We start from the raw sequence: 16,141 nt of genomic DNA, 5'->3' as shown, positions 1-16,141 counted from the left end.
CTGCGGGGTAACATATGTAGCCGAGATCTAGGTACTTAGTATGAGATTCATGAATATACAGATGTAGACATATTAGAAGATATGGTATCGAATTGATCAAAGTCATGTCCTACTGCCAGCGTCAAGACAAGCAACGGTATTAGCACAGAGTCTTCAATAAAGCATATAGATAAATAACATCACAGCAGACAAATAAATCATGTTTTTTCAATATCCCATCCCATAGTTTAGTTTACGTAGTTAGTAGTTGATTCGCTCAAAACACGCTCCATGCTCATGTCATGCCCAAAAGAAAAGAAAAGAAAAAAAAAAAAGAAACGACATAATGAATTACAGCGCTACACACACAGCCCATCAGCCGACGGACGGTGGTGGTTCTCCTTGTAGGCCATCAGCTCATCGATATCAATGCCCAAGTCGTCGACCTGCGTCACCTCCGGCAGAAGCACGGCTGGCTGGCCCATGAGACGCTGCTGCTGCTGCTGCTGATCGCTCATCATCCAGGGCCCTCGCTCTTCTTCTGTCGCACTGAAGATGCCGTCCACGCGCTTCAGACTCATCATGTCCAGATCCGTCACGTAGGCGGCGCGGTTGGTGCCGTCGCCCGCACCGCTGGCCAGACGGATGCGCACCTCGTATTCATTGTCGAGCATCATTTCGTCTTTCAGCAGACGCCGCGGTCCGTCGTACGCGCATATCACGCGCTTCTTCGTCTTCATCTTGGCCACCGGCGTGCCCCAGGACTGTGGATAGCTGTTCCTGTTGCCGCGGCGGCGTGTGATGGGGCGAGGCTTGTTGGTGCTGCTGCTGCTGTTTTTGCCCACGGCGCTGTTGGCACCGAGGACCGGTCGCGATTTATTTGATTTGGCGGCTTTGCTGCCTACGGCTTTATTACGGTTGTTGTTATTATTAATTTCGTCGGCATCGTCAGCACCAGCATCGTCATCGTCGTTGTTGTTGTCATCATCGTTATATTCGTCATATTGCTCGCTGCGGTCCATGGGACTCGCTGTATCCAGCAGCTTGTGTTTCTCCATGGTCAGCTTCACGTCCTCGTCGCCCGCGACTTCGGCCAGTCGTTTCTGATTGATGGCCTCGCTGGGTTCTTCCTGCTGCACGACGCGCAAGACACAGTCGTCCAGATGCTCGTAGAAGTCTTGGGCATTGCTGAATGTGCCCGAGCAAGTGGAACATTTACCAGTTGCATCTTCGCTGTAACCAGCCAGCGAGTTTTGTTGTCGTTGCTGGTTGCTGCTGTTGTTGTTAGTGCTGCTGCTGCTGCTGCTGTGTTGATCTGATGACGAGCCGGAGGTTGGGCTTCGCTTGCGACAGTTGGGCGCGGTCTGCTCGACGCCATGCACCGACATGAGATGGCGCTTGAAGACGTCGGCGCGGTTGAAGCTCTTCTCGGCCGCGGAGCCGGAGCCAGGACAGAACCCGCACACCATGGTGCCCTTGTAATGGGTCAGGGTGTGCCGGTTCTTGTCGTACTTGCGAGCGAAGCCCTTGAGGTGGTATTCGCAGTTTACGATGGGACATTTCTCTGGCCGCTCGCTCTGGTGCGTGAGCATGTGCGCTTTGAGGTCCTTGAAGGAGCGCCCGCAGTCGGGCCAGGGGCATCGCCGCTTCTCGCGCCCTTCGTTGTCCTCCAAGTCGGTGTTGCTGGCGGCCGGGCTGGGGTGTGAGCGCGGGGAGAGTGCGGAGATGATGGATGCTGGTCGCTCGTGAAGACTGGCTGCCACGCTGGTGCTTCGGACCTGGTGGCCCAGATTGGTGCCCAGATACGGCGAGGAAGTTACCGGCATTTGCGAGAGGGATGAAAGATTCTGGCTGGGGAGCGGGGAGCCGATTGGGGCAGGAGAAACAAAGCCTGATGAATGGGCGAGAGAGACTCGGGGGTCTTCGGCGTAGGACATGGCGTGGTGGATGGCCGTGGGGTCTGAATTGAGATACATGTTAGAAATTGCAAGCCATGAAAGCAGGGGGCAAGCCAGCCATACCAACGGTGGGAAATTTGGCTGCGGCAAATGTCGAGTCGGCATCCATGCTGGCCATGGGGTTGAAGTCGAGTTCGGGCATCATGGCGCCGCCGCCGGGCAGGCCCATCAAGCCGTTGGCCGTATCGATCCAGGACTCTTGGAAGGTGTGCGCAGCGCCGGAGTAGGGAGAGCCCATGGCGGACGAGGAGGCGCTGGCAATCGACGCGCCAGACGCAGCGGAGTAGTGCGAAGCGGCCATGGAGGGAGGGGAGTTGGGGAAGAGCATGTGTTGCTGTTGCTGATGCTGTTTGTGCAGGTCCGAGGGCTGCTCCATCCACAGCGCCGGATCATACAGCTGCTGCTGCTGCTGCATCGAGGGAAAGCCGTAGGAGTCCATCACGTCGGCGTCTAGCGAGATCTGATCCTGCGCGAAATAGGGGAACGGCTGTTGGCGGGAGGATTCTAGGGCCAGCATGTTGTGACTTGTAACTAGAGCGGGTTTGTCAGCGTCGAGTTGACTCCTCTGGACCGCTGGCAAGAGAAGAGAGACTCACCAAAGCTGCTGGCAGGAGCCGCAGACGGAGTTGGGCAGGAAGAGTTTCAAACCACCATACACACACTCACTCACTGATATCGTCGTCGGATTCGAAATGCGCAAGCCGAGAGACACTTGGAAGTCAAGAAGACCAGAGGCAAGGGGAAATAAATGTCAAATACTCACGAGGCGGAGGAGGATAATTTAAATGTACGCCTGTGATTTGATTGCCCTACGGAGCGAGCGACGACTAGACTCTCAACTAAAAAAAAAGTTCCCAGCACGCTGGGCCTTGCAGCCAAAAACAACAACACAACAAATACCGCCATACCGTATTGATTACGGGCGGTGGAGACGGGGCCGGGGAGTGGTTTTAGCGTGGTGGACGCTTCCCAGTGGAGAGGAGTGGGGAAGGCCCGGGTGCGCGGGCCCCACTCACACCTCGGCGCGCGTCCAATGGCCGCGCCGCCTTTCAATACGGGCGCTGCCCACTTGGCAGGATTACATTCCCGTACCGCGCTGCGCCGTAAGGCTCGATAGTACAGAGTGTAGCCCTGCTTGCTGGCTAGTTGGGTTACTTAATTAGTTAGACTGTAATTTCCAGAGTCCAAGCCCCCCGTTAAGTTTCCAGTATTGCTCGCAATTATGTCTATTTCTGGAAATTTATCAACGGGACCGGAGGTTTATTTTTTTAATATCGCTCGACATACGCGTGAGGGTGAAAATTAACCTACTGCAAGGCTAGGCTAGACCGCCTCGAGCCCATGTTTCAAGCAGGGACTTTGGCCGCAGGCCAATCAGAGGGGCACGACGAGACGGTCTGCAGGATTGTATGGTGCCGTGCCCATTTTTCCCCTCAACAGCACTCATGAAGACGCATTATGACTAACCTTACAAAGCATCGCTTTGTTCGGGCACGGAAAGAATGCTATTTTTCGTCGATCTACCTTGGTTCGACGGAAGCGCGTGTCTGAGCCTCACATACCTATCTATGTATTCCGTTCTGTCAGCTTACTTACTACAGAAATAGAAACAGCAGAGCCTCTGGTTCACCCGTAGTCAAGCCAACCTCGCCAAGACATGCCAGCCCAATCACAGCCACCAGCGCGTAAATGAGGTGTTGGTCAGAATGAGAAAGTTCCAGTTCAAAGTTGTCAAACACGCGGAACACGGGGAGAGGCCAATGGGAGCGCGGGGATCGTCGAGCGACTTCCGGATGGAGTGTGCGATTCCGACCGTCTGTATTCACTATCAATTCAATAGATACATCTATCTATCTATCTATCTATCTATCTATATAAGTGTATGTACTGATGTACTGATGTACTGATATCGTGCTATAGTGCCATAGCCATATAATGTATACGCTCACCATGCTATGCTATAGTTAGATTGTTCGGTATGTAAAGTAAGCAACGGACACTCCGTCGACTAGCCGCTTCTGGGCAGCGTTTGCGATCATGCGTGTGGGGGGTGGCTTGGCAGCTCACAAGGCTGAGCAAGACGTCCTGTGAAAGCGTAATACGATACTCTGGTTAGCAGTCGTCTGCAGAACATTGACAGCGATTTGTTACATGAACAGGCTCGGCGGTGCGGAAATTGCATTGCTGAATGGAGATACGTATCTACGCGCCACGTAGTTCATCCATATATAACATGTAATATATAATATATAATATAAAATATCCTATAGTTGAAAAAGAACTATTAGACGCTCATCTCCCGAAATCTTTCTGAGGGTCGGTGAGGGAACCCCACCCAAACCAGCTTAGCGTCCCTGTGCCCAGACTCGGGTTGCACTAGCCACAGCGCACTGGCCAATGAGCATCCGGCAAAAGCGCACCCCCTCGTCCTGATTGGGTGCAGGGGTGCTGCTGGCGCCGCGCTAATGCACACCATGACATCATGCGAGGCTCAGGCGAGGCGTTTTTCACCGCTTCCTCTCTTTCTTTTTGTCTGAGACTTTGGAGCGACCGCATGCATTTCCAAATGCGGTAGCAGCATGGAAGATGGAAAGACTCTTGGGTACTGCACCCGTGTCACTCTCGCCTACAATGTGTCTGTCTGTGTAATGGTTGATGCCGGTGAATAGCGGTATTCATTGCTAGACCGACCTTTTGCCGGGTATGGTGACTGCTGAATGTGCGGTCTAGTCTGGCGGAAACTATTTTGATTCTATTTGGAATCGGGGACCCTGGAACGTGGATTGATATATACGACTAACTTCGCCATTATATCGCTACCGACGATGTCCGCTCCACCTGCTCGGCTAACTACTCTTGGTAGGCCGTAGGCACCATTTCCTCTTTTTTTTTTTTCCCACTCTTCCTTCCACAAATTTTCGACATTTTTCGGCATCTTATTATTCATCAGGGTGTAACGTCGCGTAAGAGTAACTACTGCGTGTATATGACTTTCATACAATTAATCACAGCATGGACCCCGTAGCTAATTACGATATCAATAACGCTGCGGCAGGTGGCCTGATTGATACATATAGTACCTTTTCATACGCGTACCGTAACTCTGATGGGGGCCAAAGCTGGTCATGGTCATTAACGAGCTGGCCAATCAGATGCGCCAGGGCAACTTTAAAAGATTTTGTACAGACAAGAGTTTGGGACGTTTTTCCTGGTTCCGGTTCCGGTTCCGGAGTACGTACCTGTTACTGGATTAGGCAGGTCAAATCATTTGGTTTGATTTGATTGATCTTGGCTGATTTCATACTATGACAGCGAATGCTCTATTCTCCGGTTACATTTGTTACAGTGGCAGCTCAGTCAACGACGTCAAAATAGCATACTAAGTACCAAGGAACTGCAGGTACAGGGCACATGCATCACTACGGAGTAGTCAGATATGATCAGTAATCACTATTCAGAGACATATACAAAACAAGCCAAATCAGTGAGTGCATGAACTGTTAGCTAGCTAAGCGGAGTTAGATTTTACTCCGTATTTCTGGCGCGGCGTTTGCAGATCATGACTGATTCTCCCCCCTGTTTACGCTACCAACTTGCCCTACTCACGAGTCACTACCACCAGCTTGGGGACATGGGTAGTCATGTATCGTCACGATACCGCCCCTCGATCAGCCATGCATGGTCACATAGTCACGCGCAAAATGGGGAAGATAGTACTGGATTTTTCTAGAAGGTTGGTGGAAGCCTCGCCACGACCAAGTATAACTAGAGTGACTACGTGCGTAGTGAGTTGATCTGGAAAAGGTTCCCGCGTATATGATTTTTCTTTTTCGGGGATATTCGATGCTGAGTAGTGCTTGTGCTGGCTTGGCGTTGGGGTCCGGATGAACAGACAAACAAAGACAACTCCAGAAGTTACTCCTCGTAATTAGGGACCATTCCGTTGAATAGTACGGGAGTACATAGTTGTCAGACCTTGTTCATCCTTTCAGGTCCCAGCCACGTGCCTCCTAACATGTCGCGTCATGTATCATGTATGTCGAGACCGGGGCGTGCATTATTTCGCCACGAATGTCTAGGAATGGACCCTTGCAGAAAGAACGGTTTTACCCGGATCCGCCATACTTGCGTCGTTTCAGACGGGAACCCCCTTTTTTTTTTCCCCCTTTGGTCGTGTTTGAAATGTACATACTATGGTCGTCCCAATTTACGCTTGCATGGGGCCGATGTGGCGGCTCATCAGCAGGGTCTATCTGTATTATCTAGTGCAGGACAAAGGGATGGACAGTGGAACTGGGGTTTCAGACAGCATTCCGCGTGATGCTGCAAGTACGGAGGAGAATGCTCGTACGTACGTATTCACCTCTGCCATGCACAGGTAGAAGATATTGGCGATTCGGTAATTATTACCACCCATGAATACATATAGGAATATCCGTGCTTGTTAAATTTGAATCTGAGTGCATGCCACGTCAGGTCTCAAATTCTGTCATATCCTCCCTCTTCTGATCAGGACTGGCTGCTGTATGTATGTATAGTGCCCGAAAAGGAAACATTCCAGAAGACGCACAGACGCGCTTGCAAAGCAGTGATAGGCCGAGCGTATTTGTCACGACCATAGATTCATAGAATTTAACTAGTTAGTTAAATAAATATATTAATTATAAGAGATTCAGATACTCGACGAACGAACAGATAACACGTTCCTCCGCGCAATCAGATAGACTCGAGACCCCATCTCCTCGCCCGGTACGGTGCATGCTCCGTCCGGCCCTCGAGTAAATCCTGCAGGGATCATCTCAATTCTAGTTAGTTAATAGCAAAGTTGTGATTAGGCACACACGACACAACCAACCACACCCCGCATCGCGGTTACACGGAACATTCTCAGAAGTTAGAAAGGCCAAAAAAATGAGGCAGGGATCAGCGTCATACCCCATGCACGCGGCAGGGATTAGAGAATTCTAGAAAGAAAATAAAAAAAGGTGCAGTGCATTCCCGGTACGGACAAGTCCGTATGCATCGCTGGCTGCAGGAGTCGTGCGTAGTTCGCACGTGATAGACTTGATTTTCATTTGATATTGATGGGTATAATCTATTTTAGTTTACTGCCGCGCGTTGAGTTATATCACGCCTTGCATTCCATTTTTTTGCAGGTTTGCAATTGGCTGGATGGTATTTTACTATTTACTCCGTACGGAGAACCACGGAGATGTTCATAGTTAACTAACTACCCCGCTGCCTATCATATTATATAATCCGGGTTAGAACTTAGTATACTTACTATAGATATAGTATGTCGGCCATGCTAAAGATAGAGCACATGTCATACTCTTAACTTTAACTTATTCCTGCTCGCCCTACACAGCCTGTTAAGCTGCAAGTAACATCTAATCATCATGGCAGTGCTCGTGCCGCAGTTAGTAACACTATTTTCATCGAGTCAATACGCGTATCGCGCTAGTAATCCTGCTAAGCGCAAATCCAAAAATAGCATATCGACACTAAAATCGACTAAAATATGACCGGGTAATTTCAATCTTACCGGGTGAGATAGTTATACATTACATACATACGGTCATGTGTGCAACATGCCATGACTGCTGCTAATGTTAGTGTACTGGTCAAGTCAACACTTAGTATCCGCCGAGTATCGTAGACACAATACGCATGTGTATACATGTATAGAGCATGATGTCATACTGTTGAACGGTACCCTCTCTACTCCGGATATAAGAGTCGGAGTCGGGGTACGCTCGGCACTCCGTGGTTTGTAGAAGACCGAGATCTAGCCGATTTGTTTATTATCTCCCCTAGTTATATGATCTGACCTAACTAAATAGTTAACTCGTACAGCTATACGAGATTAACAGGGATTAACAGAGATTACCATATTATCCTACCATATTCTACTACGTAGCCGGGAGTATGTATCCTTGATAGCATACGACTACTCCGTAACTACCCCGTGGTTAATTTAAGTAAATGAAATGAAGAATAATATATGGAATACTCTAACCCCCTTAGGCAACACACGAGTTGCCCAAAGCGGAAAACAACCCACCCGTAATCTCGCCGTATGCGACGGTATTAGCGGGGCGTGGGTTAAGGTTAAGTCGCTAGAGTTAACCTTGTTTTGCTGCCGCGTGATTGGCCTGCGGTGAACTTGGCATTATATTCTTCATTTACTACATGCGTAGTTACTATGACTAGTTGGCTATAGTGAATATAACTATAGATGTATTATTATTACTATTATTATGCTGAGTAGCAACGTGCGGCTCTGGGCTCGCTGGCCGAGAAGAGAAGTCCGTTCGGTCTCAATGTATCAGATAGTCCGTACCAACGACCGTGTATAATCATAACGAACACTAAACCCTGAAAATTCGAGGTTGAATCCAGATTCCTACAGATGGGGTGAATTAGTATATCACGCCGAAACGTATTGTAACTAGAGGCAGACGCTAGTATCACCGAGTCTGCCTTATCACAAGTCCAAGTCCATTCTTCGATACGCTACTGCACCTCCCAGGGGAAGTGATATCAGTCGTCTCCGTACTCTGGAGTGCGCTCATATCTTCCTTATCTGCTGTCAGACTGCGTAGTAGTTATATACTTGCGGAGTTAATTGTTACTTACCTATGATCATAGATAGTCTGCTTACTCTTAGCACGCCAGACCAAGTTTAGAATTCTGATTTCCTTGACCAATAGCATACACTCGCCCCTAATATACTCATCAATGCCACTAATACCTAGTTCGACGGCTTGACATACCGTAACATACAGACAGACCGTCCAGCTAGCTCCATATGCAAATCCATCCCATTCCAGACCAGAACTGTACCATAGCAAAAACCGTTCAAAACGGCCTCGTGGCGCTCGACCCAGGACAATGGTTCATTCACTGCAGACCAGTGTCTCGGAGTGCATGGCCCCAACGCCGTCGAGTAATCACAAAAATAGACGCCGTATACTCAATTTCTATTCAGACCAGTTCTATAGCCATTCATCCATCCACGGCGATGCCGAAATGCAATCCAAACCTAATAGTATGCCATGCATTGCTGCAGGTGATTAGTCCGGAATGATACCAGGTCAATAAATACATGCTTTTCAGTGCTCAAAACGTGAAAAGACAAACCACCTGCCTGTTTAGAAGGTATCTATATACGCATCAAGTCTCGATCCGAATTTGGATCGATGCCCCGACGACTGACACACATACATACATACATACATACATACGTGCGTATGCACTCGAGTCACGAGTGCAACCATGTGTCACGCATTGTGTCACCAAAGGCCAGAAAAGAAATACGTATATCGAGAATCCGCGTCCCAAAAAAAGCTCATACTAAATTCTCTGAATTTATGCTCGAGCAGGAAGATGTGATTGGGCTCGTTGTTGGTTTCTCTTTTGTCCTGATGATAGATAGATACGCATTCATGCAATGGAACGCTAGCCCCTGTATGCATGCATGTACTTTTTATTTTTTTTTCCCCTCCCCTCCCCTTCTGGGAGAGGGCGAGGAGCGAATGAGAATTGAGAAGAGCCACGAGATGGAAAATGAGGGGGGTCAAGGCGATTTTTGAGGCTCCAATTTGGATGCTCGATTTATATTGGTTTTGGTATTGAGGATTGAATATGCAAGGGTGAAGAATGATGTGGTTTATTGTGATAGCAGCATCGTATTCAGGTCTGCTTCCATTGTATGCATTTTAAACTTGACTAATGCTTGTTGTTGCTACAATGCTCAGTGCTGCCTGGTGTTAGGTTTATTTCGCTTTCCTAAATGGGTAATTGTCCTGCGCTGTTGTCGACGCGGAGATACGTCACTCATTCTGTTGAATATACTGATTGTACACGAAAGCGATCGAGTTTGCATAATACAAGTGAATGGGTCATTTATTAAGTTGGAAATTTATAATGTATTGAAAATATATACTATACATATCTAAAACACTGGTTGAGGCGACAGGACGGATAGACCGTATACTCCTGCAGCACGCTTCACCGACTCATCAACGTCTACAAGTCTCTACCATCATCAGCTGAACAGACTCAAAATGAGACATTGAACACTTCAAACAGCGAGAAATAATACCCCATTGGCCATTGGCTGATTGATCGGCCGCAGATAGTAGTTAGTTTCCTATGGCTTGGCATGAGAAAATATGACCTGACCCTGAATACCCCTATTTCTAAATTTCAAATTGACCAAGTTAGTTAGATCAAACACGTGTTTAGTCAAGTACGTACGTAGTTGGCTTAACTAACAAGTTAGCTTAGAGTTTGTCAATCCTAAGCATGGGCGTTGATAGCCTGTTGGCTAGTTGTCATAGCAGTAGATACATAGCAGCTAAACGGAATCAAACTAGACTTTACAAGACGAGACATAGTTACTTACTGCTCAGACATCCGGAGAATATTCAATCCGTGAGAATCGAATAGATGGCATCAGTAATTACGAGGTGAGCCACAGTCAAATCACATTCAACAGACCCTATACATGTCTGCACCGCCTCAGGCCATAGACTCGCCATTACTCATCGCGCATATGGCCATCATCTGGAGACATATGATATGCCACGTTACATGATCGTCAACGCAACAACAACAATTCCATCCTATCATTCGGCTCAGCCCTATGTTTTTTTGTTTTTCAGCCCTATTGTGGAGACTCTCGCTTGACACCTGAACTTGTTTGCAACCAGCGGTCTGGAGTCTGGGTGGAATGAATTACAGATGTCTAATCATTTGGTATAACTAGTTGATCGAAATAAAGGGTGTCTATCAGACAAAGAGACGGGGACATTTTGAGAGAAACGAACATCCATGCCTATAGTACACTTGGTATAGGTACCCCCGGCTCCAAACGGACGGAATGTCGAATCCGTCCGTAGTTGGTAGTCACTGCTAGTAACAGTTTTTATTACTTCTATCGAATAAGCTAGCTGCCTCTCTCCCAACTGTTGGGCTTGGGCCGTTTGAACTCCCGCAAGTATATAAGCTTACGCTGTTTCAACCACAACTATTCGGGGTTGACATGACGCAGGAATTCGATTGGATCATCTGCAAAACAAACTTCTCCTACAGTAGCATTTCCCAGCACGAGTCCAGAAAACAAGAAAACACAAGGAGAAAGTAAAATGTCAGTTCTGGATTCCAATTCCACTACACTATGGCGGGTATGGTCTGAAACCCATAGGGCTGAACCGCACTGAAGTTAAACAAATAAGTTAATATAAGTAATATAGCCATTCATTTAGTTCACTGTCCAAAGGCTAGTATGGCTTAATTAGCTCCCCAACAAATCAAAGCCTCAGACTCGCTTGGAGGCTAAAGCTGTACGGGGCTGTACCTTTAGTTTGATTAGCCATCGTATTGTAATCTTGCTGTAGGACAGGTTGACAGGGATAAAAAAAGAAAATGTAAGCACCAGCTAAATTAGTTAAGTTAGTTTGTCTTTTTACTTCTTACTCACAAGGATTGTCGATTGGACCTTCCAGAGGCAGGCAGACTAGGTAGAAGTGTGCCTTTCATTGCTCAACCTGATATTGTGGTTTTGTCACATTTATGTAAATAAATATGTCGACTGCCGTGTAAATAGACAGTCAAAGAATAGACAGCACTAGCATACATTTAGAACAGCTTAATAGTTAGTTATTCAACTGCATCTCAGTGACTCAGCATCGGCGCCGTACTGCGCGTGCTGCTCTGTCGAATAACCTCTCGTGACGGCTTCGCGAGCAGGTCGAGAAGACGATCAACCAGCAGAACTGTGTCTAGTTAGCATGTAAACTAACTAGTGCGCAAAGACTCAATAGTACCTACCAGCGAGCATAGTAAGAGAGAACGTGTAAAGAATAATAGGATGCGTCATATACTTATACGTCAGGTCGAAATTCTTTGCAAAAGCAATCTGCGATATGAGAATCATAGCACATATCATACGAAAGCCCACAGCTATCACATTGTATGAAACGCGAGGATGCCGATTTGTCAACCACGCAAAGACTGCAAAATGAACCATTTCCAACCCTACCGTGACAAAATAGTAGACGTAGACAAATGCTAATAGACCAAGGTATAGCTTCACATACTGCACGCCCTCGGAGCTCGTGGAATGCGGGTCTTCAAGCGTAATACCCATGCTCGAGAAAAGAGCAACAGTAACATTACCGGATAAAAAACGTCCTTGGTCTTCTTTGATGCCGTACGTCGAGCTTTGAGTAGGATTGTTGCCCGAGCAGATGTTCGTTTGATTCCATAGCCCGTCGATAACATTGTGAATAGCCAATTCCTCGTGAGATGATTGGGTGAAATCGATTTCCATATCCGAGATTGTTCGGTTCAGCAGGTTGAGAGCAAAGCCTTTGGCCGGACGTGGTTCCTCACATGCAAAATTTGTAGTCTCGAGCAGGTACCTCAACTTCAACGAGATGTCTAGAGCGAGAGCCAGAATTTGGCACGCTTCAGAAGAAAGAATAACGCACATATGAAACGGAAAGTGCAAGTGAGTCCAAATCTGCTGCCGTAACTTCCCGTAGTGTTTTCGTGGAGAAATATCGTAGTATGAGTGCCAAAGAAGATACTAAACAGTCAGATTCGCAACTCCTGGATAAAGTGGAAGAACGTACCACTGTTGCCACGACACCCATGACATGCAACAAGGATGCAAAAGTCCATCCTCCGCCGGCAATCATCTTATTAACAATTCTCGTCACCGATATTACATGCTCGCCGATGATAATCAATGTCAACAATCCCATCCGTGTGGTGAGATGGGTGTCGTCAAGTTCAATGCCCTCTGTGTGATTTGAGACCGCAATTATCACCAGAGACTCAAAAAGAAAGAGAACAAACCAGATTGTCCATATATGCGGTTCGCTAGGCTTAAACGTTAAGTACATCTACGTGCGTCAGCATGCACCACGAAATAACTTCTCTTCCACTCACTATTAAGTACGAGATACCAGTGACAGAGAGTACCCCGATGATGGCAACCATGCCCTTTATTGCCGTAGTCAACTTATCATGAATAAGCCAGAGGTTAATCGTATACTGCAATGCCAGCATAACACGGCTTCCAGAAAGTAATATAGATAGAGATTTGAAAGCCCACACATTCTCGTCTTGAATATTCGTCGAGAAGCGTGCCCCAGCCGAAGCGAACCCAATCATAGCAGACAGTTGGACGACCTTGCAGATGCGCTCGAAGATCGAGTCCCGCGAAAACCGAATATCAAACAGAGTAACTTGGAGCCAGGTAAACCAGATAATCCCCACAAAGCCAACATACGACCACACCGCTGAGAAACGTCAGAAAACATCTTGGCATCTCAGCGAGTCTCGCACAGAACAAACCTGTGATGTTATTGATCTCGTGCGTTGCGGAGAATGTGGCAAGGTTCGCAACTAGAAACACGTCGTAAAACAGTTCAATAGGGGTGGCATCAGTGCGCTGGCGCAAGCGTGGGGATCGGGCATTGTTCTCGTCGAGAGGGCTTGCTAGCCAAGGAATAATATGGGGAGAGTCGCTGGTCGCTGTTAGTGCTCTGGAAATGTCGATTGAAAAGTGCCATATACTCACTGGAGTGTTCCTGTCCGCGTTTGCCTACGGATGGAGTAGGTCCTGAACGAAAGAAATGATGACCGTGGCATGATAAGTGAACTGATCGATTCTCTTATGGCTAACTAACAGGGGTATCACGATGCAAAGACAACAATAAAATGCAGATTGTTAAAGTACAAAGTCAGAAACTATCCAGAGAATGCAAGTCCCGGGGGAGGTTTCTCTCTTTTTCTTTCCGTCGAGGAAGGCGGCGACGCCAGCCCGTTGCTTCCAGAGGAACACCAGCTAATCACTCGACTTCAGAATCGATGCGAGAAACGGCCTGCGACGTTCCAAAACTCTCTAAACCACGATCAGCCGGAGCAACATCCGCCAGCAACCTCTCTTCACCAGGAGCGAGTCCGGCTTCGATGCGGAGCTTCTCATAGTTTTCCCCAGCCTCCTTGATCAGCGTCTGGATTTCGACCTCGCGGACTGCAATGTCAGCCTTTTCCTTGCGGAGCTCCTCCATGCGGTCAACCAGAAGCTTTCTCGAGTTCTCCATCTCTGATAAAGATGTGCGGAGTCGACCGAGTACACTGGATAGGTTCGGCAACGGAGTGACTTTTGGTGGCGTCTTGGGGCGAGCAACTTCACGTCGGCCATGGCTCAAGCCGTCCATACCGGCGCGAGTCTGAGCAGCCTCATACGCAGCATTGCGCTCTGCATCCGAATCGTCTTCCTCCGAACTTCCCTCAGCATCTTCAATCATCTCCCGCATTTGCTCGCGATTTTTTCGCTGTTGTTCGCGCTCTGCTTTTCTCCCCAGGGAAATCTTCCCGTCCTCGACAAACTCATCAAACCCTTCTGCGAAATCTTCGTCGTCTCTGACAAGCCGAGTCTCCTCCTTTCCAGAATTCAAGGCCATGTACTCCTCCTCTTCATCGACCTCACGATCGTCCAAGGAAATATAATCATCTTGTTCATGGGCTAGTCTCGCCCTGCGAGCTTTCTTCTCCCGAATCTCTGCCTCACTTGGTATTACTATAGGACCAGATGTTTCCATGATTTCTCCAAATTTGGCCGCAACATCAACTGCTTTTTGCTCGTTCTTCACGTCCGATGAGTCACTGTCCGAGTATTTGGGCGTGGAAGGCGTTGAGCTTCGCAATTCTTGGAGATGATCTTCTCCATAAGACGGCCTATCCTGATCTTGTCCAACTCTGAAAGGGAGATGTTTCGGTCCACTAGCACTTGTGGCTTTCTGAAGGGCGTTTCTCTCGAGCACGCGACGACCGAGACCTGGTCTCTTGGGAGTGACGACTTCGCTACCTTCGCCGCCATCATCCGCCATTGACGTTTCGCCGGGGCCGAAGGAGAGTCGGAGTTTGGATTTTTGTTTCGATTTCAGGTTACCCGGTCTTCGGACAACCGGTCCATTGTCTGCTGGGCATGTAAGCTTCAATCTTGGAATACATGTGGCGGGGTTTCGCGAACCTTGCTCTGTAGTAGTAGAATCTTCCTCATCTTCATTACCAATCTTTCGCGGCTTTCGGCGATTTGCAAATGGCGAATTCATAATTCTCATATAACAAGTCGTCACTTGAAAGTTAAAAAGACGTATCGACCTCTGATGGGGAAAGCTGGCGAGGACAGGAGGATGAGCTCCGCATAAAAAGCTGCCCGGCCAATCATTTTTCCGACGGAGCTCTCCCGCAAAGACCGCGCAACAACTTTATGCGCACGCCAACCCATTATTTATCGACTATCACTACGACTCAAAGCCCACTACAAAATCTGAAAGACAGTACCCAGATAAACCGCAAGCATGCCTCAAGCTCAACCAGAACTCAAGAAGGTACGCGCATTTCAAAGCATTCGCAGCGCCAAAAAAACTTCTTTCAGCGAGGGGAATGCCAATGCTAACACTTTCTCTAAATAAAAGTACATGGAGAAGCGGTTGTTCGTGCAACTGAACGGAAATCGCAAAGTGATTGGTATCCTACGAGGCTATGATGTGCGTGCTTTAAATTCAATATTTCCACCGAATCTTGGCCGACTAACCAAAATCAACCCCGTCCAGGTCTTCATGAATATCGTCCTCGATGAAGCCGTCGAAGAAAAGCCTGATGGAGGAAAGGACAGGTTAGGCATGGTGGTACGTCTCAAGAAGGTATATTTAGCTCTGAACTCGGACTTATTCTTCTTATCATGCAGGTCATTCGAGGAAACTCCGTCGTCATGCTCGAGGTATGTCATAACATGAAACACCTTCATTCAGAGCCGTGACCACCGCTAACCTCATTCTCTCGTCTCAGGCCCTGGAACGCATCGGCGACTAAATTTCCAAACTTCGCTGAAAAGGATATCATGTTTCTCTCGAAATTCAAGCAACGGACGAGGCATCCATTCTATCATCATCACATCACGTCACAACTTGGGTCTTTTTGATTTCTTGTTTTCTATATCTGGAGTTCTCGGGTTGGCAGGCTTAACATATTTTATTATTCATACTTTATATTTCTTTTTAACGAGATCTATCATCGTCCTGGTGTCTGAATAAAAAAGATGAAGAAAGGAAAGGGCAAGGGAGGTGGAACAAAAGTCTACGGAATGAATTACACCGAAAGATACCCTAAAACTATAA

The 16,141-nt window shown here is 47.7% G+C and overlaps 4 protein-coding genes across 4 annotated transcripts, besides 4 other annotated features; 1 reads left to right on the top strand and 3 right to left on the bottom strand.

The window, feature by feature from the left end:
* Positions 1 to 338: 338 nt before the first annotated feature.
* UA08_07759 (hypothetical protein) lies at positions 339 to 2,454 on the bottom strand (the record flags this gene model as incomplete). Its single annotated transcript, XM_020262983.1, has 2 exons — positions 339 to 1,939; positions 2,001 to 2,454. 2 exons carry the CDS (start codon positions 2,452 to 2,454, stop codon positions 339 to 341), a joined length of 2,055 nt encoding a protein of 684 aa, XP_020117000.1.
* Positions 906 to 915: a repeat region (Identified by RepeatMasker using a combination of RepBase library and repeat library created with RepeatScout).
* Positions 916 to 962: a repeat region (Identified by RepeatMasker using a combination of RepBase library and repeat library created with RepeatScout).
* Positions 963 to 982: a repeat region (Identified by RepeatMasker using a combination of RepBase library and repeat library created with RepeatScout).
* Positions 2,455 to 9,154: 6,700 nt separating the features above from the next.
* Positions 9,155 to 9,196: a repeat region (Identified by RepeatMasker using a combination of RepBase library and repeat library created with RepeatScout).
* A 2,422-nt stretch (positions 9,197 to 11,618) lies between these two features.
* On the bottom strand, positions 11,619 to 13,604 carry UA08_07758 (hypothetical protein; the record flags this gene model as incomplete). The annotated part of the gene is made up of 6 exons (XM_020262982.1): positions 11,619 to 11,719; positions 11,775 to 12,534; positions 12,581 to 12,853; positions 12,900 to 13,252; positions 13,308 to 13,480; positions 13,534 to 13,604. The coding sequence occupies 6 exons, from the start codon at positions 13,602 to 13,604 to the stop codon at positions 11,619 to 11,621; spliced, it is 1,731 nt and encodes a 576-aa protein (XP_020116926.1).
* A 200-nt stretch (positions 13,605 to 13,804) lies between these two features.
* On the bottom strand, positions 13,805 to 15,073 carry UA08_07757 (hypothetical protein; the record flags this gene model as incomplete). The annotated part of the gene is made up of 1 exon (XM_020262980.1): positions 13,805 to 15,073. The coding sequence occupies one exon, from the start codon at positions 15,071 to 15,073 to the stop codon at positions 13,805 to 13,807; it is 1,269 nt and encodes a 422-aa protein (XP_020116925.1).
* Positions 15,074 to 15,322: 249 nt separating this feature from the next.
* Positions 15,323 to 15,793, top strand: UA08_07756 (hypothetical protein; the record flags this gene model as incomplete). The annotated part of the gene is made up of 4 exons (XM_020262979.1): positions 15,323 to 15,352; positions 15,440 to 15,652; positions 15,712 to 15,744; positions 15,776 to 15,793. The coding sequence occupies 4 exons, from the start codon at positions 15,323 to 15,325 to the stop codon at positions 15,791 to 15,793; spliced, it is 294 nt and encodes a 97-aa protein (XP_020116933.1).
* Between the last annotated feature and the right edge of the window lie 348 nt (positions 15,794 to 16,141).

This window comes from Talaromyces atroroseus (genome assembly GCF_001907595.1).
Source record: "Talaromyces atroroseus strain IBT 11181 chromosome Unknown scaffold_12, whole genome shotgun sequence".
Classification (NCBI taxonomy): Eukaryota; Fungi; Ascomycota; class Eurotiomycetes; order Eurotiales; family Trichocomaceae; genus Talaromyces; species Talaromyces atroroseus.
This window is presented reverse-complemented; position numbering and strand designations above follow the sequence as displayed.